A 22960-nucleotide genomic window follows, 5' to 3' on the forward strand; every position below is an offset into this window, starting at 1 on the left:
CCTAATTCATTATCAGGTGACGCGGGAGAGTGCAGGTCACGTGACCTAGGCACGGAGGCGTCGGCACGAGGCGGAGGCGCGTCATACGTTGACAACACTGGAGTGACTCCTGACCACAGACCTGGTCCGGCGGTTATATTCACGGAAAACAAGGCAACAGGCGCCGTTCCTGCAGTGACATGAGGGCAGCATGGGGGCCAAAGAGTCACGGATAGGCTTCCTTTCTTACGACGAGGCCGTCAGAAGAGGTACAAAAAAAAAAAAAAAAAAAAAACGTTCTAGATTTGCAGTTGAGCACGGCTCGAGGGTACTCTACCTAGTTAGCATCAGCTAGCTAGCCAGTACCGCTACTCTGACAGGCTCTAACCCAGTTAACTGTCGTTATTTGAGATTTCCCCCTTTTGGGGTGGGGGGTGCTTTTATGTTATCTGGGTAGTGTTTTAACTAGAAAACAACGCAAACAGTAACGTTGCTGCTAGTGAAAGCGTACTGAACCGTGTTATCTAGCTGGAGAGAGTTAGCTGGCTGGGTATTGCACATCCAAGATGAACCGGGTGGTTGCGTTACTTCTTCGACTGCGTGCTCGGCAAGGCAGACGAATCGATTCTTTCCCCCCCCCTCGCCTTTCTGTCCAGTTGTAAACTCTTTCACCTGACCATTATGTGTCTGTCCAGACATTTCCTCACATGTATTTTTTTACTAGAAAGTACAGTCAAATTACTTTTAAGTGTTGTCTTGCTTAATCCTAATCCAAGTTTGTTTACTAATGAATTCGCTGTTCTGCCGCTCGTATCGAGCACCCAAGAGCTAGCCCGGCTACTTAGACCCAGGTATTAATTTGTGGAAAGAGGGTAGATACTTCTAAATCTGCTTACCTTGTAACACGCTAAAGACACTTTGATGTACGCTATTATTTCCGAAAGCACGATTCATCAAACAGTAAATCACTGGTTTGTAGACTGCGATTTTTTTGCGCGTGTTTTGTTAGCTATAAGAATGCAGGAGTTATCTCTTCTGTGCCATTCTGTATCCGACATTTTTCGAAATGTTTCATCAGTTGCCCTGTCGGACATACCGTCCTTGGGAATGACTATCCATTGATATAAATTTCTGTAATAAGGCCCGAGAGTGTAATTAGGTGTTGTACAGCATTGGTCTCCCATATTGGGGGGGGGGGGGGGGGGACAGAAGGCACCACTGAAGTGTGATTTGACAGGTGACGTATTTGAAGTGTCCGTGTAGGTCAGCCGTGTCAGTCAGTGAAGTGCAAGAGACTTGTTCAAAATCCATTAATTCTTTAGACTGATTTGTTACTAACTTTGGGTGTGATAGCCTATTGATTGAATTCAAGAATGACTATGTCCTCTGGGTGGAATTAATCACCAGCTACTGAGGAATGAAGAAACAGACAATTTCTGTAGTTCTTTGCCTAGCAGTGATGACAATGATTCAAACATAAAATGTGTTGACTGCTTCAACGTAATGATTGTGTGTCTTCCAAGAACAAATGATAGTTATTGGAGTGGCTTAACACAAATTACTGATGTATGAGTACAGTACTGTTGTATACTTATTTGACCTGTTCCACGCTCAGTGATCCCTTGCATTCTTCTAAAATTTTATTGCTTTTTTTTTTTTTTAGCCAGCACCCGTTAAGAGTATTGTTTGATACGTGTTAAGTGCATGTTCTTTAGATTAACCTTTTCCCAAATGTACATACTCTGTGTTCTTCTGTATACTGATATATCACTAGGGCCATATAATGGGGAGATAGGAGGGGTCCTGCTGTGTGGAATTTGCACCCAGAGCAGCCGTCAGGCTCATGAACCGGTGGCTGCCGGCGTTCGCTGGGCTGAATAAGCAGTATGCGGACATGGCGTTGACTTCATTTGCATCTTTGTTTATCGCCCTCTCTCCAAGCACGGGCCCGCTGATTTACATGAACGTCGCGAGTGATGACCTCTTAGGAAGAAACTGATCTCCGTGTTTGCGCCACGGGCACTTAACTCGATGACACTTCTGACTTTGCTTGGCCCTTCTCGGGTGGTGCTCTTTAAAGTGTTTCTGTCAGGGCTTGAGAAGAACAAGGCTGTGTGCAGTAATTTCACCCTCTCACATTTTTACGCCAGTTCTTCTTCAACTTGTTGAAGCATGAGGAATTAATGCCTTTATCTGCCTGAGTGCAAGGATGACAGTTAGCTGTCATCTGGCTGGTTACCTGTTGTGGAATTACCACATTTGGCCACTAGCAAAATTTAGAGTTATTGTGGCTTCGTGATTGTGTTGCCTGGTGGTTTGGTTGATGTCATTTCATCATAAAACAAATAGGTGTTTGTTTGTTTTTTTCAGAATGGTGTAATTGCAGGATTCACTTAACCTCAGATTTATTACAATAATGCACTAGTGTTTTGACAGTATCCTTCAATTTATATGGCATCCCTCCTTAAAGAGGTTTGCAAAATAAAGCCGTTTTCTTGCTATTAATAGTGATGGACTTCAAAGCCACCATAAGCTCATGTTCATGAATATCCAAGCTTGTTTGTTGCGACAGCGTCACATAATTATATGATGTTTGCACTGACTTTTCAGTGCCTTACCCCTGCCATTGGTGCATCAGCTAACAACGCTGCCTCTCTGGAGTAGGGTGAACTCTGTTGCCTCTGTCATTATGACCAAGAGCAGTGCACTGGGGGGTGACAGACTAGGGAGCACCACCGAGATAACACAGATTCAGCTTGACAAATCAGGAGTTCTTTGTGTAAGTCACATGTATGGGCCAGCCAGCTCCTTTGAACAAGGCCTGAGCTCTTGGCTTTGAATTGTAGGTTGCAGCCTCTTTCATATGAAGAGCATACTTGTAACTCAAAGTAGGTCATGTTTCTGGGTAGGAGAGTGCTGGAATTGGTTTAAATGCATCCAGCGTGATGTATGCTGAAGGCTCAAGTCTCAATAAGGCAGAGCGTTATAGAATTTCCACATCCTCCCACCTACCCCTTTTTAAGAGTGACAGCCTTTGAAACGGGTAGGAAGCAGAGGGAATCAAAGAAGTCGTGAAGGCTCCGGCAGTCGGCTTACGTGGCTCTGTTGTTGCTGTGGCTGCCATTTCACAGTGATGAACTGTCAGGCGGGTCTCCGGTGGGAAACCTTTTTTTTTTTTTTTTTTTTTTTTTTTTTTTTTTTTTAACATTTGCTCCTCATTTTCTCCACCACAGTAATGAGCACCATTCTGCTCCAGCTTTCTTTGGGAACCTAATTAGCCAGAATCTTTTAAAGGATTAAGAACAAGACTGATATTACACAATGCCCATTTCAGCAAGCAAGACACAAGGCTAGCTGGAAGCGTGGCGGTTGAACCAGGTCTTCGCAGGCCTGAGGTTTTGTGAGCTGTCAGCCCTTGTCAGCATGTTGTGTTTAGCGTTCCTTAACACCAGCGTTCCCTAACACCATCGCTGCAGTCACACCAGCAGCAACCTCATTTCTTATTGCCAACGCCCTTTGACTTTGGCCTGCGAGGTTTAATTTGCGTTTGATGAGTTTCCGCCGTACACCCAAAGAGTAATCAGCCAGCGATATTATTTGGATAATTCAATTCGCCGTAACTCAGGCAGTTTTTTGTTTTTTTGTTTTTGTTTTTTAACGCATAGCCAAGCAGCTGCGGTCTCATGCTAGAGCTCAGAATACTCTGCCATGGAAACTGATCATATGACTTGCTTAACACTTCTGTATTTTCACTCAAGCCTAGAAATTGCCAAAGCCAAAGGTTTAATTAACCCTTAATGACTTGGCAGCTGACACACTGCAAATTTCTGCTGCAGTGTCGACAGAGAGTCAGTGAGAGTGTGGGGAAGGTGTTTTATTAGCATGGACCGGGATCTCACTGAAGATATTACTCCTTGCTAACAAGGGAGCAAGAATAATTAGATTGCATTAAAATATAGTACATCCTTAGGTGGGGCAGTAACTTGTAAGTTAATGTCCCGGTTGAAGCCTGTCTGACCATGGAAGTTTGAACAGAGCACTGCAACACCTGCTGCCTCTCTGTCCTTTCGGAGACCTATTCTGTCTTTCCAGAAACCTGCTTCATGTTCCTGTGTGGAGAACTGCTCCGTATGTCAGCGCAGCGACCTGCTCCATGCTTCCAGCCCTTTGAAACAGGAGACCTGTGGAGCTAAACTTTGAATGCTACTGAAAGGCTGAAATATCTCTGGAACCTTTACCAAGCCCAGGGCCAGTTTCAAGGCTCCTCCTGCTTTAATGCATTTTCTTTCGTTCTCCCTTCTGTCCTAAGTTCATGACAAATGTAGGTTGCTTGTGTCATCATAAGCTAAAAATATCGCCTTCCTTCCTGCCGTAAAGCATAGTTAATGTTTGCATTGTTTGGCAGGGAGGAGTGCATTATTGACCTAGATCATTGTGCAATTGTAACACTATGTAAGTAGTAAAAGCTCTTGTTTAATGTGGAGGACGTGTCATAAGGGTACAAAGTGGCAGCTCGCTGAGGCCGCCTGGTGTCTTGGGCGTGGATGCCTCCACCCTCCAGGAGAACAGCCCCTCTCCCGACTCCAGGCTGGTCTGAGTCTCCAGAGGCCGGGCTGCCTCCTGTTTGCTGCTCCCCACAAAGCTTCCGCCACAAGCCCAGCGGCCAAACGACGTGACAGACGTGTGCGGACACGCCGGCGTTGGCCCCATCGAGGTCAGGTGGAAAGCGTACAGCTGCACGCACGACCTTGCCTGCTACTCGCTGCTCGTCCGACCGTAAAACACGGTGGCGCCTCCACAAATAGATCACAGTGACATCAAAGGGCAGGAAAGGAAAGGTGCAGTTTGGGAGCCGATTTGGGCTAAGGGCGGGTGAGCTCGGCCGGAGCAGTTTCACCACCAGACTCTTGTCTGGTTTTTGCCCTCAGCTGCAACGGTGTAAAGTGTTTTGCAGCTGCAGTAGGGTGGTTGTTTTGTGACAAATGGAGCCGCATGCAGACCGGAGCCTTCTGGAGTCCCGCTTGCTGCGAAAAGCCATTCTTTCTCTGCTCTCAAAAAGGCAAGGCCGTGGCTCGCAAGGTGTGCCGTAGCCAAGGTGATTGGCTCGTGCAGAGTGTGGGCGGGGCTCTGCGGGGAACGGCCAGTGCTTTGGTTTACGAGCACAGCCGTGATGGATTGAACCAGGCACTGCAAGGCCTGTGTGTGTGTGTGTGTGTGTGTGTGTGTGTGTGTGTGTGTGTGTGTGTGTGTGTGTGTGTGTGTGTGTGTGTGTGCGTGTATGCACATATATTTTTGTTTGATTGGTTTTTTTGGGGGGGGGGTTCGTTTGTTTGTTTTTGTTTTTTGCAGAAATACACGTATTGTATACAAAATTGTAGTACACAGGGTTTCCTGAGAAGCAGGCCATTTTGGACAGAGGTCTGTCATCAGTTGTTTATGCAAAGTGCTTCTGAATTTCTGTGGAACCAGTTTATATTAGATGTTCAAATCATATAATTCATATAATTCATATAATTCATTTAATGGGGTTCTTAAGTTCTAAGACTAGATCTTTTTTTTCTAACTTGCCTAACTTGTTGCCATGGCAACAACCAGCATTGCAAACAGATACGTTATTAATACAGTTTCATTTAATATTAAAATGACTTGCCATCGGAAATTACAAATCATTAATTCTGCTGGTCTGAAGGTGTTCACCAAACTGAATAGCGAGCCTTCTCTTGGTTTCTCCAGTGTAAAGATGATTACATCTCTTATAAGTAATACAGTAAATAACTCCCACAGTGATGCATGAGGAGGAAGGAGTTATAATAATTGATCCTTTTGTGCTAGTTACTTTAGTGGCTGAGTTAATACATCTACATGTAGCACCTCTAGAGTGATTGCAGGATGCAGTATCACATATGTTATATGAATGGTCATGTATCTCACTCTTGATGAGTGTGTCTTTGATGTTTTTGTATTAGCCACTGTTTTATTTGTAGGATAATCAGTGTGCATCGAAGGAATTCTTGTTGTCTTAAGTCAGTACACACACAGAGACACACACACACACACACACACACACACACACACACACACACACACACACACACACACATTACACTCACACATGCACTCACTGTGAATGGAGTCTAATAGGACCTTCTTTAGACCTCCTTTGGCCTTCAGGACCGCTACAATTCATTGTGGCATAGATTACACTAGTTGTTAAAATCGTTCCGTGTGTGTGTGTGTTTGTGTTTTTATTTATGTATGTATGTACGTGCAATTAAGCCAAAAGTGCTGACTCCAACTTGTACGTGCTGTTGTGGTTCTCGGAGCGCTGCTGGTGGCTGTGACCTTTTAGTAGTGCGATTTTCACATTTTTAAGCTCACACAGTGCATTCTCATTGCTGTCTCATCCAGATAGATTGCAGATACACAAGGACCTCCTGTTTGCTGGTTTTGTGACCTCTCTCTGTATGTATTCCCAGTTACTGATGTGGAGCTCAAGCGACTGAAAGATGCCTTCAAGAGGACCAGCGGCCTGTCGGCCTACATGACCCAGCAGTGCTTCTACAGAGAGGTGCTGGGAGATGGGGTTCCTGCCAAGGTCGCGGAGGTAGGCCCACTACCATGGTGTAGCATCCCCCCCCCCACAACCCCACCTTCACTAACTCTGTAAGCTCATGTCCCTTTTGCAGCTTGTAAAAGTGATGTGTGATCGCTTCTGCAGTGCCGGCCTCCCGCTTGTTGGTTTGTGGCTCGTTGTAAATATTTTGTCAACAATAAATTTCCCAACTGAGTCACTGGGGCCTCCAGCGAAAGATTTTAGACATGGATCTGTCTGAAGTAGGTCACTGCAATTATAATGGAAGTGTTTTGCGTGCTCTGGCCTTTATTAAAACCAAAGCGCAGCTCTCTAATTTTGGTTTTGTTTTATATTTGTACACAAGTTCAGAGCCTGGTTTACCAAGACAGAACGACCATTCCTTTACTCATGCCCTTTTTACTGTTAGCATGGTGTCTATGTTTGCTTAACCGAGGTGTCTTTCCCTTGAGGGGCTTTCATCATGGCCCTCCGTTGTTACGATGTCCAATCATTTATGTATTAGGCCTGGAAGTTAAAATGCCCAGGAGGTTCAAAAGAAGTGTTGCTCAGTTCAGGCCAGCGCACAGAGGTGTGCCTTAAAACCAGGATCTCATTCTTTTCAAATGCTTATTCTGCTTCTGGAGGGGATGTGTTCCTGTTGCCCAGGGGCCATGCGGTTCTCTGGGGCCGAGAAACACTGTGTGCGCTGAGTGTCCATGTCTCCGATGCTCAGCTTTCAGCTGTCACATGGTGTTCTTTAATGCCCAGGAGCTTGTATCACCTGGTGCCTGGCCACTCTGATGGGCCCGGCTGCAGCCAGACTGCACCATGTGCTGATGCCACTGCTTTTGTGTCAGAACAGGGAGAAGGAAAAAAAACAGCAGAGGTGGTGTCCACATAGTCATCGTTTGGTCTTATGTATTTGTCTTTTTATAACACTCAGTAGTTAAGCATAGTTTTGCTACGCTGCTAAATGCTGCAGTTTCTCGCTGCCCGGTGACTCAAGGTGGCATCCGTCACGGGGCTCTTGGCGAGCAGTGGTAAATCACAAATCCCAGCGCATCACCTTTCCTGCCCAGAGCACCAGGCTCGTCTGCTTTGCGAGCCGCGTCACTCAGCTTCCCTTTTCTGGCCCGCTGGAAAGTGCTGGACAGACAGCCTTCCAGAGAGCAGTAGCTTTCCTGCCGCTTCTGCCACAGTCCATGGTTGTCATAGAAACCACTAAAAAGTCAGCCATGATATTTTTGTGCAATTGGTCTTGATTGGCACTTTAAACACTGGCACAGGGCAATGGTTACTGACTCATGTGCAGTAAACTAAGGCTGTTCTCTTCACTGCTCAGGTTTAGTACAAAATTGAGAAGGCAGCTTGATGGGTCTTCAAAAACTCAATCACTTCAGGCATGACAGCCAACTTTCACAGATGGCTACATTCCAGTGAAATCCCTGTATCAAAAATGCCACTCAGTCAGTTTATTCAAATGCTGTCCACTGGAAAAAAGTACCATTTTTGTAGCAGATAGTGGTTGACAGGGGTTTTTAATGGCTAATGCCAACATATCACAACTCTTAAAACGTACAGCTGTGATTTTCAGCTGTATTTGGCCTCAGGAACATCCCTTCAGAGTCCAGCAGTAGTCTGCCCTTGGTACTGCTATGCTGTACTATATATAATGACATGCCAGAACAAAAGAAACTAGCTGATTAAAGGAATTATGAAAACATATTTTGATTGCACTTTTTTGTTGCAGGAAGCAAAATCACTGCTGACTAGTGTATTTAGCAAGCAGCCGGTCTGAGGGCTGATATATAATGTAGATACATTGTTGTTGTTTTCTGCAATAACTTAATAATAACAAACAAGGCACAAAATTGCTGATCTTAAATGAAAATTTAACAGTTATTGTCTGCATTGTCTCTGTTTAGGTAGATCTATCCCATTAATATTTATTTATAACTAATGTATTTATATGTATTTAAAACTAATGTATTGTTTACTTAACAAATATGCATTCTGTATTTGCTTAAGTATAACTGCACTCTGCACTCTACTTTAATATTTGCATTTTTAAAAACATCAGCAAGCAATCAAAAAACTCTTTTAAAAAGAATAGAAAAATATATATTTAAAAAATCAGCCGATGCCAATTATCACTAACTGGCATTTAATGGGCCTGGTTAAGATGAGGCTTTATGAAGCCCATGGTCCAACACAGACCTTACTTGCTACAGTAACTGAAGGATTCACGTTTGCCTTCTCTTTAACTTTTAAAGCCCGTCCAGTGCTTTTCATGTGAGTGCCAGCTTGAGAAGGGCAACCACCCAGACAGCAGGCAGGACTTCTTTTGCCGTTTTGTCACACCCTTTATTCAAACGTCCACACTCTACATTTACATGGCCAGTTTTCACACACACCCATGTGCACGAAGTGAGGAAACAACCTCTCCTCGTACTCGCTCTCTCGGCGGCCTGAGGTCATTCCTCAGCCCGTAGGCAGACAGCGGCGCTTGCCTCCTTCCATCCCAGTGGTTACCGAGCCAGTTGGGCTGGCGCGCTTTCATTTACGCCCCCTGGCAGCCAGCTGCCCAGCTGGCATCACTCACCCATCCCTAGCCAATCCCATGGTCGTTAAGGCCACCCCACTGTTTCAGCTCCTTGCTCAGGAACACTCACCTTTTATCACTCCCTCCTCCACCTCCAGTAGGCATCGGGGTAATTAAGGTACAACAATGTCTCACACATGTGGGTGTGACGTGAGTGTGTTTTGTTTTGTTTTGGGGTTTTTTTTTCATGGAAAGAAGAGCAATTGGGCTTGGAATTGCTTTTGTATGTGTCATACCCTGAGATCATCTGTCACTGAGGGAGACACAGGAATTGGCTTTGTGGTGCATCCACCTCCGCCCCCCCCCGTGGCAGGCCTATACTGTCACGCTTAAGTGTGTGTCACTGCAGTAACACACCGTTCTCTTTCTCTGAGCAGAAAGCAATTATGCTCCGTCACAGCTAACTGAACGGAGTTTTGTATGGTGCTTTTTTTTATAGTGTATATAGATGTACACTGATACAGTGAAATCCTCTTAGTCTGCTGTTTCAAACATGCAATTCAATTTGAATCCCATTTACTAAAAGACTTCTATATACATGATCTGATATCATGTGATGGCTTTAGTGTCAATTTGATGTAGATATTGATTTTGCATTAATTCACTTTGGGAATCAGAAGGTAATTACAATGCCAATTTGTACTGTGTGGTGGAGATTTTTTAAGAATGCACCCTGGAGCACTAGCCTAAAGCATTCTACTGGAAAGTTTAGGGTTAAACATTGTCAACTGGGCTGAAATGAGTACACCTTTTTATTAACAAATACAAATCAGCACTGAGGCACAAGGTTGCCCTTGTGATTTTAAAAATCTGCATGTGATCTGTCAATACAAAATCTTGGTTAATGGGAAAATTATCCCCTCCCCAATTTAGCATCTGTGACATTTCATTTTAGGTGTGTGTGTGTGGAGCTTTAAGTTGTGCTTTTTGTTTTGTTTTGTTTTTTTTCCCCTTCAGGTGATCTACAGCTCATTTGGAGGCACGCCGAAAGGGCTCCACTTCAACAACCTCATCGTTGGCCTGGTACTACTGACAAGAGGAAGAGATGAAGAAAAAGCCAAATGTAAACATACAGACGCTGCGTGCTTCGTGTCAGCAGCGTTGGATTAGACACACCTTCTTAGATGCATCCTCCTCAGCGCCGCCACCGCGTTTAGGTGTAAACACCCTATGGTGTGGCTCTGATAAGCTGTGAGCTTATCTGCGTTTATCTTGTTTTGCATAGCACACCGTATTAAGCCACTCAGCAGATGCGCTGCAGTGCTTTTTTTAAAAATAGCCTCGCTTTCAGCCCCAGGCTGGCATCAGCACAATCACAGGCCTCCAGCAGGCCTGCGAGAGGGGCGCTGCCTCCTGCACTCTGGGTTTAGTGAGCCGTTTTCCAGGCAGTTAGATACGGCCCCTACATGTGCGCCATTTCCCCCCCCGCAGACGCACACGCCCCGGGGCGCGCTGAGCCACTCGGGTAACTGGGATGGCTGAGGAGCAGAGGAACAAGAGTCTCACTGCCTGCCGCAGTGTGTTCAGAAATGTGTTGGTGCATGTAAGCAAGAGTATGTGTGTGCATGTAAGTGTGCGTGAACGAGTGCAGGGATGAGGGTGTGTGTATGCAGGTGTGCACTCGTGCGTATACTCGTGTGTATGTGGGTGCATGTGTGTCTGTCAAGACAGTCCATGTACACCGATTCATCACTGTCTCTTGTGTTGCGCAGACATCTTCGGCCTGTTTGCCGGTGACTCAGGCAGCTGCGTGGTGCGGGAGGAGGCGGAGAGCATGCTCCGTGCCATGGACGGAGAGGTGCCGCCCTCGTTGAGGAAGTGCTTCGCGGAGGTGAGCGCCAGGCCCGGCTCGTCACCCCTCCTACTGATATGTTAACCCTGCCCCCTCCTACTTACCACCCCTCCCACTGCCACACTAACCCAGACTCCACCCAACCCCCCTAACGCCATAACACCCCCCCCTCCACCCCCCCGAGCCTAGAGCTGGCTGGACAGGAAACAGAGGTTCCGATGGAAAGAAGAGCTAGTAAATAACGTTCCGCACACCGAAAACAGCCCGAGCAGTTCTTCACTCTGGTGTAAACCAAAACATGTTTAGAGACAACAAAACAAAATTAGAGCACTCCCCTTTCTGAGTGAGCAACTTGTGCAGAGAGGACTGATTTTGCAGGAGCATTCAGTCCTGTGTGGTGTGAGCCTGGTGGTAAGTGGATTAGGCGAAGTGTTCTAATTTAAAATCCAGGTCTGCCTGCCCTGTTGGTTCCTACCCTGCTGGCTCATATCAGTCTGCCTGCAGAGGTGCATGCCCTGCTTGGTCTGTCTTTTGCCCAGAGCCTTTAATAAGTGAGACTCTTTGTTACCTAGTTTGGGAGGTAATGGTGCAAATGTTTAACCCAGTTTTTATTTGGTGCCAGAGATCTCAGTTAATACTACTTGGACAGATGTCCCCTGCCCTCCTTCTCTGAGCTTAGCCTCTCTGTCTGTCTCTCTAGCTGTCTCCCTGTCTCCTTCTTTGTGTCTCTCTTTCTATTGTTGCAGTCAGTCCTTTTTTAAGGGGAGGGAGCAGTAGTTTTAGTGAATAGTGCCTGGAACAGAGGTCTTTGTCACTTCTGTCAGTGCAAGAGGGGGTCCAAGCTTAATAAAGATTCTTATGTTTGTGCATAATGTGTGTGTGTGTGTGTGTGTGTGTGTGTGTGTGTGTGTGTGCAATTTTTTTATATATATATAGTTCATATTTATTCTTTAAAATAACTGTGGATCTTAAATGTTTACAAACAATAAAAGCAGAAGTCATTTACTGTGTAATAACAAACCCTATGTTAAAACATTTTTAGTTATGAAACTGTATGTAGATCTTGAGGATCTCCCTTACTCCCTTACTGTGGCTTCAAGGGAACCCTTTAATTCACTGATCCAGGTTTTTGATTGGGCATTACCTAACTCCAGCCGCTGACGTGCTTTTTCATGTAGAACAGTCTACCATCTGTTGCTTTCTGTACATAGTTCAGACCTCAAACTAGTTTGAACCCGCACTTGTGAGGGTTGAATGTGCCCGCCCGTTGGCTGACATCCTGTGCCCATTTTCTTGCTGCCAGGGCGAGAAGGTGAATTACGAGAAGTTCAAGAGCTGGCTGCTGCAGAACAAGGAGGCCTTCACCTTCTCTCGCTGGCTGCTGTCAGGAGGCGTGTGCGTCACGCTGACGGACGACAGCGACACACCCACCTTCTACCAGACCCTGGCCGGAGTCACACACTGTAAGTGGCATTGCCCAGCACCGCCTGCTCCTGGGCAGACTGCGCGCCCTACTGCTGAATACGCCAGTGCCTTACCAGCCTGGAACTCCCACTGACATATTGTGCCTCGTAGGTCTGCAGGCAGCGTAAAAAGACTGCAATGTGTGTTTGTGTATGTGTTTTGTGTATGTGTGTGTGTGTGTGTGTGTGTGTGTGTGTGTGTGTGTGTGTACACGTGTGTACCTTCTGAGCAGTGTTGACAAAGTGGCTGAAATGTTGATGTTATTTAGGTATAAGCCAGGGGCTTCTCTAGGCTTAGTTTATCAATGAGGCTCTTTGTTTCTGAGGCTGATGATATGGCCGCTGTCTTGGGCCCCTCCCCTGCCACTATGTAGCCCTCCGCTGAAGGTGTCTTTGTGAGGAGTAGAGCAGCCTCCCTGCAGCCCTGGTCCCTGACGGCAGACAGCCGCCAGTGAAACCCTCTCCCCTGCGCGGGGAGAGGCGTCTGGGAGTGATGGCAGCACATGACAGTCTGCTCTTCCCACTCTGAACGAACACACACACACACACAGACACACATACGCATGCGCACAGGGCTCTTTGTGAGGAGGGGGACATCTCGCCACAGCTCTGCAGCTGTTACCACCATCCAGCTCCTACTGATTGCCTCACTCAGCGGGAGCAAATGACCGCAGCTCGTTCTCCCCCCCACCAGCTCCGACTGCCAACACTATTAAGACCCTAGTCATGATGAATTTAGGATCAAATATGCTTCTTCCCCATGCGGTCTCTCAGCTTCTTTTGCTGTTCTATACGGTCGTCTGTCCAGGGCCTATGATATATTCGCTGCAGGTTTGTTGTATCTGAGCTGCGTTCCAAACCTGCTTATGCGTTTTTTTTTTTCTTTTCTTATTTTTTAGATGCCTGTTGCTGGCCAAATGCTGTGGGGGGAAAAAAAAAACAGATTGGTTCACTTGTCCAGCAGCATAAATGTGCTGTATATTAATAAGATGCACAGCTAAGCCTTGACAGTGGATTTGTGATTTAAAAGAGTATAGATTGTTCATGTTGAGGGAAAATCGGTATTTTGTGATTGACTGTTGCACAAAGCCAAATAATCAATGAACTCTTCATTAGGTTTGGACTCTCATAGCTATTGAAATGCCTGAATTTTGAATGTTTGAATGCACTGCGATCATCACACTAGGTCAGCACAATTCCAAGTACTGAGACCAAGTCCACCTGATTCTCCTCTTTTTGCATTTAATCCCAAAAGTTTTTAGTGCTCTGTGCAAAGAACAGGGCACTGCAGGTCAGAGTGCAGAGCTGGGCTCCTTCCCAACTTGCCACAGATCTACATCCCATCTTCTACCCTCTCCATTGCCTCTGTTTATTTAATGCAGAGTGCACCATGTAAGACAGATGCAATTGGCAAAAGACAGGAATATTTAGAATGGGTTTGTTTTGCCAAGCAGGGACACAGCTGGTAAGATCTTATGGGCCTCTGCCATCCTAACCAATCAGATTGGGAACCTCAAAGGTGCCCAGTAATCTGCTAGCTAATCTATCTGATCCTCTTAACGAAGCAAGACCTGTTTGGTCTGGTGTGCTCAGAGCCTGTGTACCTCCCCGTGCACCTCCCAGAATGGGCCTCGCTCCGGCGCGGGCCCTGCCAGACAGGGAATCCTGTGACTAGCTGGCATGACAGGTCAGCTCTGACGTGGCGGGTTTGCCGGTGGGTTCAGCGGAGGGTTCGCACCTTTCCCCAACATGACTGCGGCCTGTGCAGAGTTTAGCGTTGGCAACGGCGACAGGCCAAGCTGCAAGATGTGCGTAGGGATATGGTGCGGTTCTTCTGCTGCCACTCTGATGGGGTGGCACCTCTAGGTGGGTACTGTCTCCGCACCTCTAGGTGGGTACTGTCTCCACACCTCTGATCTCAGGGCAGAGTGCTTATATGCTAACGTTTTGTTGCAGTTGTCAAACATGCCACATTGTACCAGCCATACTTAACCCTCAGCCTTCGAATACTTCTTGGTGTTGGATGTTTGTTACAGATTAACACTGAATTATTCCAGTGTAATATTTAAATTGGAGCCTTCTGGAACGCTTTATTACAGCATCTATGTTCTGTTATACTGTGTGAGGAAGCGGTGAATGGCTCTACTTTGAAATGGTGAAATGGTGAGTTATCCAGCTCATCGTACAACCCGTTAGTCGTGCTAAGATGGACGGCGGCAGTACAATCGCTTAGTCATTCAACACCGTGCAGCGGACCTGTGGCTCCAGGACAGAGGCTAAATCCGCTCTCCGGCTCACTTCCCCGTACCTGCCACGGAGGACTGTCTGCTCCAACTGTCCTGCTACCTCCCGTTTAGCAGGAAGCAAGACGGACGTCTTGCTGGCAGACGGAAGGCTGCGGCATGCGGGCTGAAAGCTGGGCCCTGCGCTCATCCACACAGCCATTAATGAGTTTTATAGATTAACGGTCACTCCTCTATGCAGCAGCCATGCATAATGTCCAAGCAGCTGCTGCTGTCCTCCCCAGACACGCTTTCTTGCTGAACTCATCATCGTTCTTTCCGAGCCCTCCGTAACAATGGACATTGCTAACTGCATCCACTAATTTACTAGACATCTGCTCCCCGGTCGAACGCGGCCTGTTGCTAGCCACGTTGTGTAATGTTGTTTTTCCTCCTGACCAGATCAGGCTGCACAGGTCAGACAGCATGTAGATTCTGTTCAGTAGGCGTCCCGGAGGTGCCCCCAGCGAATGGCCGCCCGCCTCCTCTGTCCAAGCTCCAGGTCCAAGCGGGTTTGAATTATTGACGGGCCTCGTTTAGGTCCTCCGCTGCTGCCTCTGCCACATGCGTGTGCTGGAACGTGGCCCAGACTAGATGAGTTGGTGCTGCACTGGGACAGGAGCCTGCTGGTCCCGTTCCTATCACGGCTCCGGCCACACAGACCTGTAACACCGAACACTTTAACACTGCTAACTCACAGCCACAGCAGAGGTCGAGCTGAGCTGGGATATTTGTGTTAGAGAAGCGTGTGTGTGTCTGTGTTTGTGTGTGTGTGTGTGTGTGTGTGTGTGTGTGTGTGTGTGTGTGTGTGTATAGATATGTTTCTGTTGCTGCTCTGGCTGGCCAGCCCACAGCTGTCCCCAGGGTGCAGTGTGGTATATTCTCTGTTGAAACTCGGTGTCAATGCTCTGTTTTGTATTGTTTTGAAGTGGAGAGAAGTTGGGGAGTTGCATGTTGCTTGCCAAAGGAACATGATTCTTGTGGTTGCATTTTAACACATGCTATTATGTGGCACTGGGAGGGGCGTGGAGAGTGGATAGTCCAATCCTATTAGCCTAAGATGAAGATTATGCTGATTAAAAGGGGAGTCATCCCAGGCCATCTTAACCCATCCTAAAGCTCTATTCTGTCATACATCTCAGGTGTTTTAGCAAGTCAGACCCTCACCTAGAACTACACGCTGTGCTCTTAAAAAACAGCAGAGCTCACGATTTGCTCTTTCTGGCATGTGGAAAGAATTAATCATTTTTTATATCATCATGTTTGGACTAACAATTTATTTACGTGCCTTAGCCAATTTACATGCCTTGGGCTATGACACTGCTTCAGTCCCAAACGCAACAGCTCATATACTTAGAAGTACCAGAAGTGGAAAGCATATTACTCCAGTAATGGCACTTCTTCATTGGTCACTGGTAAATTGTAGAGCAAATCTTGGTCTTGACGTATCAGGCATTGCATGGTGATGTGCTGAAATACCTCTGAGACTTGTTAGTCCCTTTTTCAAGTGCTAAGACAAGGAGGTCCTCTGGTGAAGGGATCCTAGCAGTCCTAAGGACTAAGCGACAGCTAAAAGGAGACTGCGTTTGTACACACTCCTCCACTGCGGAACAGCCTGCTCTCTGACATTAGGCTTGCTGAGTTTAAGGATTTGTTCAAAACAAGACAAAAAACCCCTTCTGTTAGCCATACCTCTTGAGGCTAGGACACGGGCAGTGGGGTTTGTGGTGTTGTGTGTCTGTGTATGGTCTTGTTTAATTATGTATTTTTATGTATTTTACTTTATCATTTCATTTTTGTTCAATGTAAAACACCTTGTAGCTTTGTTTGGAAAGATGTCATACAATAAATGTTTGCTTTTTTTTTTTACTATAATCGCTGGTTTGGATTGCAGCTGGTTAATACTGTGGGCAGGGACAGTTATTTATTTTGAATTTGTGCCACAATGTGCACTGAAATATATGTGTGGCATCTTGCATTTTTCAAATATCCATTAGTTTTTCAGTGTGGGATGAAGGACACCTCTATAAAAAGTAGTCCTTCCACAGTGATTTTCTTTACCCTCTCTTGCCTCTTGCAGTAGAAGAATCTGACATCATTGACCTGGAGAAGCGCTACTGGCTGCTGAAAGCCCAGTCGAGGACCGGCCGCTTTGACTTGGAGACCTTCGTCCCTTTGGTCTCTCCCCCTATTAATGCCTCCCTGAGTGAAGGTATTGGGATTTTTAAGAGTCACAGTTATCCCAGCACCCATGCATGTGTATGTCTGATGTGCGCTGACCGGCACTCACTGACATGCTGGTCGAGCGTTCACAGTACGTAGAAAAGCCATGGTTCGATAATGCTACAGTGATGCTCAGGCCACTCACTGAGGCCTCAGACCAGTCCACCTTTTTGTTGTAGTCCAGATCCTAATCTAGATCCAGGTAAGCAAAGGCTGTACAGTGATGGTTCCTGGACTCTGGTGTGACTGGAGTTGTAACACACCAGTGATGTGGACTTGATGCCTGTTCCAAAGGGATTAATTTGATAGCATCTGCTTTAGTAGATAGTATTTACTTGTGAAACATAAATGTCTTTAAATGGAAACATCGCGGTGAACACTGACATTTTCTCTCATTCTTCAGGCTTGTTTCATGCTTTCGATGAGAATCGGGACAATCACATTGACTTCAAGGAGATCTCATGCGGGCTCTCAGCATGTTGTCGGGGGCCTGTAGCTGAGAGGCAGAAATGTAAGCGCTCCCACCTTTCTAACATGACTGAGAGAACAAAAAAACTCTTCCAGTAGGGTAGCTTTTATTGCCAAAGCCCTCTCTGCTGGTGTGTGAATTTGACAACCTCTTTTTTTTCTTTCAGTCTTAGCTTTTCCGTTTGCACTGTAATCAGCTTTAATTGATAACCACCCTTTGATTTGATCAGATTTTGGTGGGGTTTTTTTGTTGTTCAGCAGTACTGAGATGCCAGTTATTGTGTCACGTCTTTGATGCTAAAGCGTTCACGACCTTGTCTGCCACAGTTTGCTTTAAGGTGTTTGATGTGGATCGCGATGGGGTTTTGTCTCGTGACGAGGTGCACAAGATGGTGGTGGCCCTGCTGGAGGTGTGGACGGACAACCGCACCGTCATCCTGCCCGTAAGCCCTCCACGCCTCAACCGCAGACATGCAGGGCCAGGCCCAGGTGCGAGACAGGGTTAGCACGGTGCTCAGGCTTCTGCTGCAAATCCAAAGCTGGTTTGGCAAGGTCGGTGTCAGGCAGCAGGTGACTTAGCTTTGCGTCTGTGCCATTTAAAGCTCCTGTGCAGCAAGCCACGTGTAAATCGTCACATTTGCGGTCCCAGTCGTTGGTGGTAGGAAATTGAGGGTATTTGCCACAGTAGTGCTGGGTTTGGCCTCCATTTGACTTTTGATATACTTCTCACAGTTAGCTTGGTGAGTCAGCTGAAACAATCCTCTCACTGCAGCCTTCATGCTTTTGAGCTGTGAGGCTCTCATGGTGCTTTTCACTTTGCATTTATTTGGCCTTAGTTTGCCTTTCAGAGCTCTGTGGTGTTCAGCATTTCCTGATTACTGGGCCTTAGTTTGCTTGGCGTTCCTTATTTCACCACGTCTCTTCCCCAGCAGGAACTGCCATCCAGTGTTTCTGACATCGTCGAAGACATCTTGAAGACGCACGACACTACACAAGTAATTGCACTTTCAGCTTCATTTGCCTGATTTTGGGGAGGTGTTTCGGCTATTTGTGGACTCGTGAGCACCCTCCTCCGCCTGCCACGCTGACCTCCTGTGTCCTCTACCCCACAGCAAGGGCATTTAACGCTGGAAGACTACCAGATATGGAGCGTGAAGAGTGCCCTCGCCACAGAGTTCCTCAACCTGCTCTTTCAGGTAGTGCTACCCTCATGCCGGGGAGCTGTTTTCCCTTCCAGACATGTCTGTTCCTGGGACCTGTTGGCAGGGTTCAAGCCTGTGGTCTGCTGCTTCTCCATGCAGGTGTGCCACATAGTCCTGGGCTTGCGGCCGGCTACGCCCGCAGAGGAGGGCGTGATCATCAGGTCAGTCCAGAGCAGCTCACACACGCTAAATCTATCAGTCACCTCCATTAACCTCACCGCTTCCGCATGCCTCTCTGCTGACTACAGCACTGGGCCTCGAAATTGGCTTTCGTGAACTGTGTTCTACGTCTCATCATCCCTTGGTGATAATTGTGTTGATAAAAGATAATGACTTTTAATTTATAAGACAGGCGCGTGTGGAGCTTCCTGATGTTTGCTTATCTTTCTGCGAAAATCTGTTCAGTATTCTTCGAATGTAGCGATCACTATCGTAGTCCCATCAAATGCATTATTCTAATGGCACCATTTCAAGGTCGCATTGTCATAGTTAGCAGTTTTGGCTTATTAAATTTTAATGTAACTGTAGTGTAACCACTTTTCTTTATAGTTGTTCTTTATAGTGTAGTGTTTGTTATAGTTTTATATTTGCACATTATGCAAATATGTAGATATTTTTATCATGAGCTGAGAAAATGAACACTGGCAGTTCAGTGCACGCGTTGTGTGTACTTTGGCCAAGCTGTGACTCGAGCTGTAACTGCAGGCATGTTTGTGTGTGCGTGTGTGTGTATGCGTGAATGTGTTTTGTGCAGAGGATGGTTGGAGAGGGAAAGCAGGCATGGACTGCAGCCAGGACAGAGCTGGTTCCTCATCTCCATGCAGTGGTGGCAGCTATGGAAGGATTACGTGAAATATGTGAGTGATGCAGGCAGGCCAAGAATCCCTGCCACGCTGCCTGCTGAGCTGGGATTAGGGCGCGCACACAGACCAACATATGATACTGTGATCATGTTATTACCACATATGGGGATTTGCTTGCTATATATTAAAACACAGCGGTGGTTCCCTGTGACCTAGATAAAGACTGGCTTGCGTTATCGTAAGCAATATGATTCACTTTTATGGGATTGTGCAAATGCTATGTCTGATCAAGGTGATTAATGAGCATACAGGAAAAAAAAAAGATGTGTTGAGCCCATTTACATATTGCACCTTCTGCGATATCAGTATTTCAAAGGCCGATAACAGATATATATTGTCTAGCCCTACAGTTGGTGCTTGTACATGTCCCCTAGTGTGACTTTAGTTTTTCTTGAAAGGACAATAAGGCCATCGTGGTGGAGCAGCCCGGTATACAAGGCAGTGGTGGTAGGAGCCCCCAGTCCAGCACCGCTGCCGAACCCAGTGACCCCAGCGACCTCACCGTGGCGAGGGTTGGCACAGTGGCGCGCTCCTACAGCTCCCCCGGAGACAAGCACCCGGATGGCAGCTGGGAGGTCTCCGGCTGCACCCCCAATGGTGAGCAGGCCATGCTGCCCACACGCAGTGCCACCGCTATGAGGTTTGACCTCCGACATTCATCTCCCTAGTCGGATTTACTGTGTGTGACGTACGGCAGATGTTTAGAATGCAGTTTGGGCTTTGCTTCGTTACAAATATGTCCTCTCAGTGCTGAAAGTGAGCCATAGCCTTTGCAGAGATCAAAGTGTCATTTGTAATTGCAGATTGCGCCTTAGTAATTCAACACTCATTCAGAAGTTAACATAAGTTGTTTGCTTGAGTATTAAATCCTACTCTTCCTTTTGAGCAAACTGTTTTGCCCATGTTGTTCTTCCCTTTCTTCTGAATCCATCAGAAGTGGGATTAGCCAGAACATTAGTAGTCAGAAGTAGTCAGAACTGTCCTGGAGTGGTTCACACATAGGTCTTAACATCATATGTTTGTCTGCAGAAAGTGTTCCTTCCATGAAACGGCAGTATCACCCTGATGTCACTTCCACAGGTCACATGACGCATGGTAGCTCCTCCGCCACAGACATCTGTTTCGCTCGGCAGCACAGTGCATTGGAAAACAACCACCAGTGCTTCCCTTCCGCCAACGGGCACCTGCTCAACCAGCTGCCCGCACAGAGGCCTGGCGCCATCGACAACCAGCCCTTGGTTACCACGGAGCCCATGAAGGTAGGGTGGGTGCGGGTAGCAATTAGTTTGATTGCTGCGTCTGCTTTCTGGATTCAACAAACAGGAGAACAGTACAGAGAAAATCTTATAGTTTCCTTGCCTCTCAAAGCTGTAACATCTACTCAACTCTTCCTGTGGCAAATCACAAGGATTGTAGGCAGCCTGACAAGTGCCTAAGCATGTAGGCTGCCAGTTACTGTTCTTTATTCCTCAGCAGTCAAAGTGTAAATGACAATTCGCCTGTTAATGTTATGCTTGAACTTTTCGTTTTTGAAGGTTGAAGAGCGGGTAAAGTTAGACGACGAGTATAGCTGAAAACAAAAAGATTCACTGCTGTCAAGAGGCCAAACTCTTGGAGGCTTTTTCGGCATTCTGCGTCCTCAAGTGTGTTATAGATTATGGATTACTTCCTGTCCAGCACCTGAAGCTGGATGATCTTGATGTATTTTCCCTGCTGGCCAGTTTGTAAAGCACACAGGCTCCAACTAACAGAAGCTGCGGCAGCCCACAGCGTCTTCCCAACAGCTACTGAGCACGGCTCACAATTTTCAACTCATTTGCCACCAAATTGTGGTGGAACACTGGAAAGGAGATGAGGACACCTTGATACTATTTCATTTTCATGCCATTTAGTTATACAATCAGGAACTGGTGATACCTCAAAAGTGGCAGAATGTGATTACTTTAAAGTCCAGCCATATGAATTGATTTTCAGGAGTAATGGGTTTGCCTGTGTGCGTGAGGCTCAGGGTGTTATTATTTGTAAACAACGTGTCGTGCCACTGTAATCATACCTTGTCATGGTTACTGAATACCTCATGGTGTCAGGAGGGATTATATACCAGTATTCAATAGCACAGTCAAAACAAGTCTCTTAAAAGGTGTCAGCAATTTGCCTCACACTTTCGGCACTGGACTGATTTAGCAGGTGGCTACGCTGTGGCTAGAGTCACCTTATCTTTGAAAAAATGCTGACAGTGCTGCATTAGTGGCCACTCATCCATAGTGACCAAGAAAGACCAAGCACAGGGTGAGCTTGAGGTGTCTTTCCCCGTCAGGCACCCACGTTAACCATGGAGGGCGGCCGCCTGAAGCAATGCCCGCACCCGATGGCCAGCCGCGACTTTGAGACTGTACCAGAGCCAATGTGGCGGGCCCTCTACCACTGGTACGGGGCCAACCTCAGCCTGCCCAGACCGGTATGTGCTCTGACCACGAGGACCATACAGCCATAAGTCTATCCGTTTTATTTGAAAATCAGCGTTGGTTTCACAAAACGCCTTTTATTAAACACACTCCTATAGCACTGTGGTACAGGTACTCTAAAAGCCTCCTTATAAAGTGTGCTATGTAGTCCATGCGTGTTAGCACTGCCGTTGGTCGGGTTCTCCATGTTCTGCTCCACCCGCAGGTGATCCAGTGTGTCGGTTCGGAACGGGCCGAGCTGGAGCTCTTCCCACGCTACCTGCTTTTCCTGCGGCAGCAGCCAGCCTCGCGGCCCCCCCAGTCCAACATCTGGGTTAACATGGGTATGACCAGCCTACGAATGTTCCCTCCACACCTTCCCCGAGGTAACGTAAGACCGCAGCAAGAAAGAGGCCCTGCCCGCCAGCCGCCGCCCTGCCCGTCCACCCTCATGGGCGACCTAATTTCCTTTCAGCGATTTGGCCTGGTGAGCACTGCAAATTCCTGATTGGCAGTGCTTGAAAACCCCGGGTCCATTGCAGTGCCCATTTCCGGCCGCCCTCACCCTGCCCTCGTGCTCCTGCTAACACTCGTGCTGTGCCCTCGAGCCCTGCCTGGTGGTTTAAGGTCGCGTGTGGGTACCCGGTTTTCATTTGGTTATGAAGCTCATTTACCAAGTTTTCTGAAAAGCAGCAGGTAAAGAAGACAACACGGAGCGTGCCACTAACCTGATTGTGCGGTGCTGAGGCAGTGTGCTGGTGACCATTACAGAGACGCTAATCACATTTTGGTTATCTGATGCCTGGCTGCGTCGGATCTGGTTATATGATTCACTGCCTCTCTTGTCAGAGGGGAAGTGTATTATGAGTAGAAATGGGTGCTGTTCCTTTCCCGTTGATTTGCATCTAATGATCTTGTTTCTCTTAATCACCCAGACTAATGGCTGACTGATGCCTTTAAAATCATCTTTGCCCTTTCTTGCTGCTACCTTACAACTAATCCTCGCTCTTGTTTCAAATTAAATGCCTTTTTAAAAATAACTTTTTCTTTAAATTTTGTGGGCTCCTT

The 22960-nt window shown here is 46.8% G+C and overlaps 1 protein-coding gene across 4 annotated transcripts in view; it reads left to right on the top strand.

Moving 5' to 3' along the window:
- The first annotated feature begins 98 nt into the window (after window positions 1-98).
- The window catches only part of usp32 (ubiquitin specific peptidase 32), a 31269-nt gene continuing 8407 nt past the window's right edge, over window positions 99-22960 (top strand). Inside the window, exons 1-16 of one of the 4 annotated variants that reach the window (XM_035534056.1) lie at window positions 99-248; window positions 6456-6583; window positions 10113-10218; window positions 10868-10986; window positions 12251-12410; window positions 16773-16904; window positions 17319-17426; window positions 17711-17826; window positions 18313-18378; window positions 18496-18579; window positions 18685-18746; window positions 19340-19442; window positions 19847-20045; window positions 20529-20707; window positions 21766-21906; window positions 22119-22278. In XM_035534056.1, the coding sequence (XP_035389949.1) occupies window positions 191-248; window positions 6456-6583; window positions 10113-10218; window positions 10868-10986; window positions 12251-12410; window positions 16773-16904; window positions 17319-17426; window positions 17711-17826; window positions 18313-18378; window positions 18496-18579; window positions 18685-18746; window positions 19340-19442; window positions 19847-20045; window positions 20529-20707; window positions 21766-21906; window positions 22119-22278 (1921 nt within the window). In that variant the 5' untranslated portion in view covers window positions 99-190. The remainder of the gene's footprint in view (window positions 249-6455; window positions 6584-10112; window positions 10219-10867; window positions 10987-12250; window positions 12411-16772; window positions 16905-17318; window positions 17427-17710; window positions 17827-18312; window positions 18379-18495; window positions 18580-18684; window positions 18747-19339; window positions 19443-19846; window positions 20046-20528; window positions 20708-21765; window positions 21907-22118; window positions 22279-22960) is intronic. The other 3 variants (XM_035534058.1, XM_035534057.1, XM_035534059.1) reach the window with 3 other exon arrangements.

This window comes from Electrophorus electricus, chromosome 15 (assembly GCF_013358815.1).
Source record: "Electrophorus electricus isolate fEleEle1 chromosome 15, fEleEle1.pri, whole genome shotgun sequence".
In the NCBI taxonomy this organism is placed as follows: Eukaryota; Metazoa; Chordata; class Actinopteri; order Gymnotiformes; family Gymnotidae; genus Electrophorus; species Electrophorus electricus.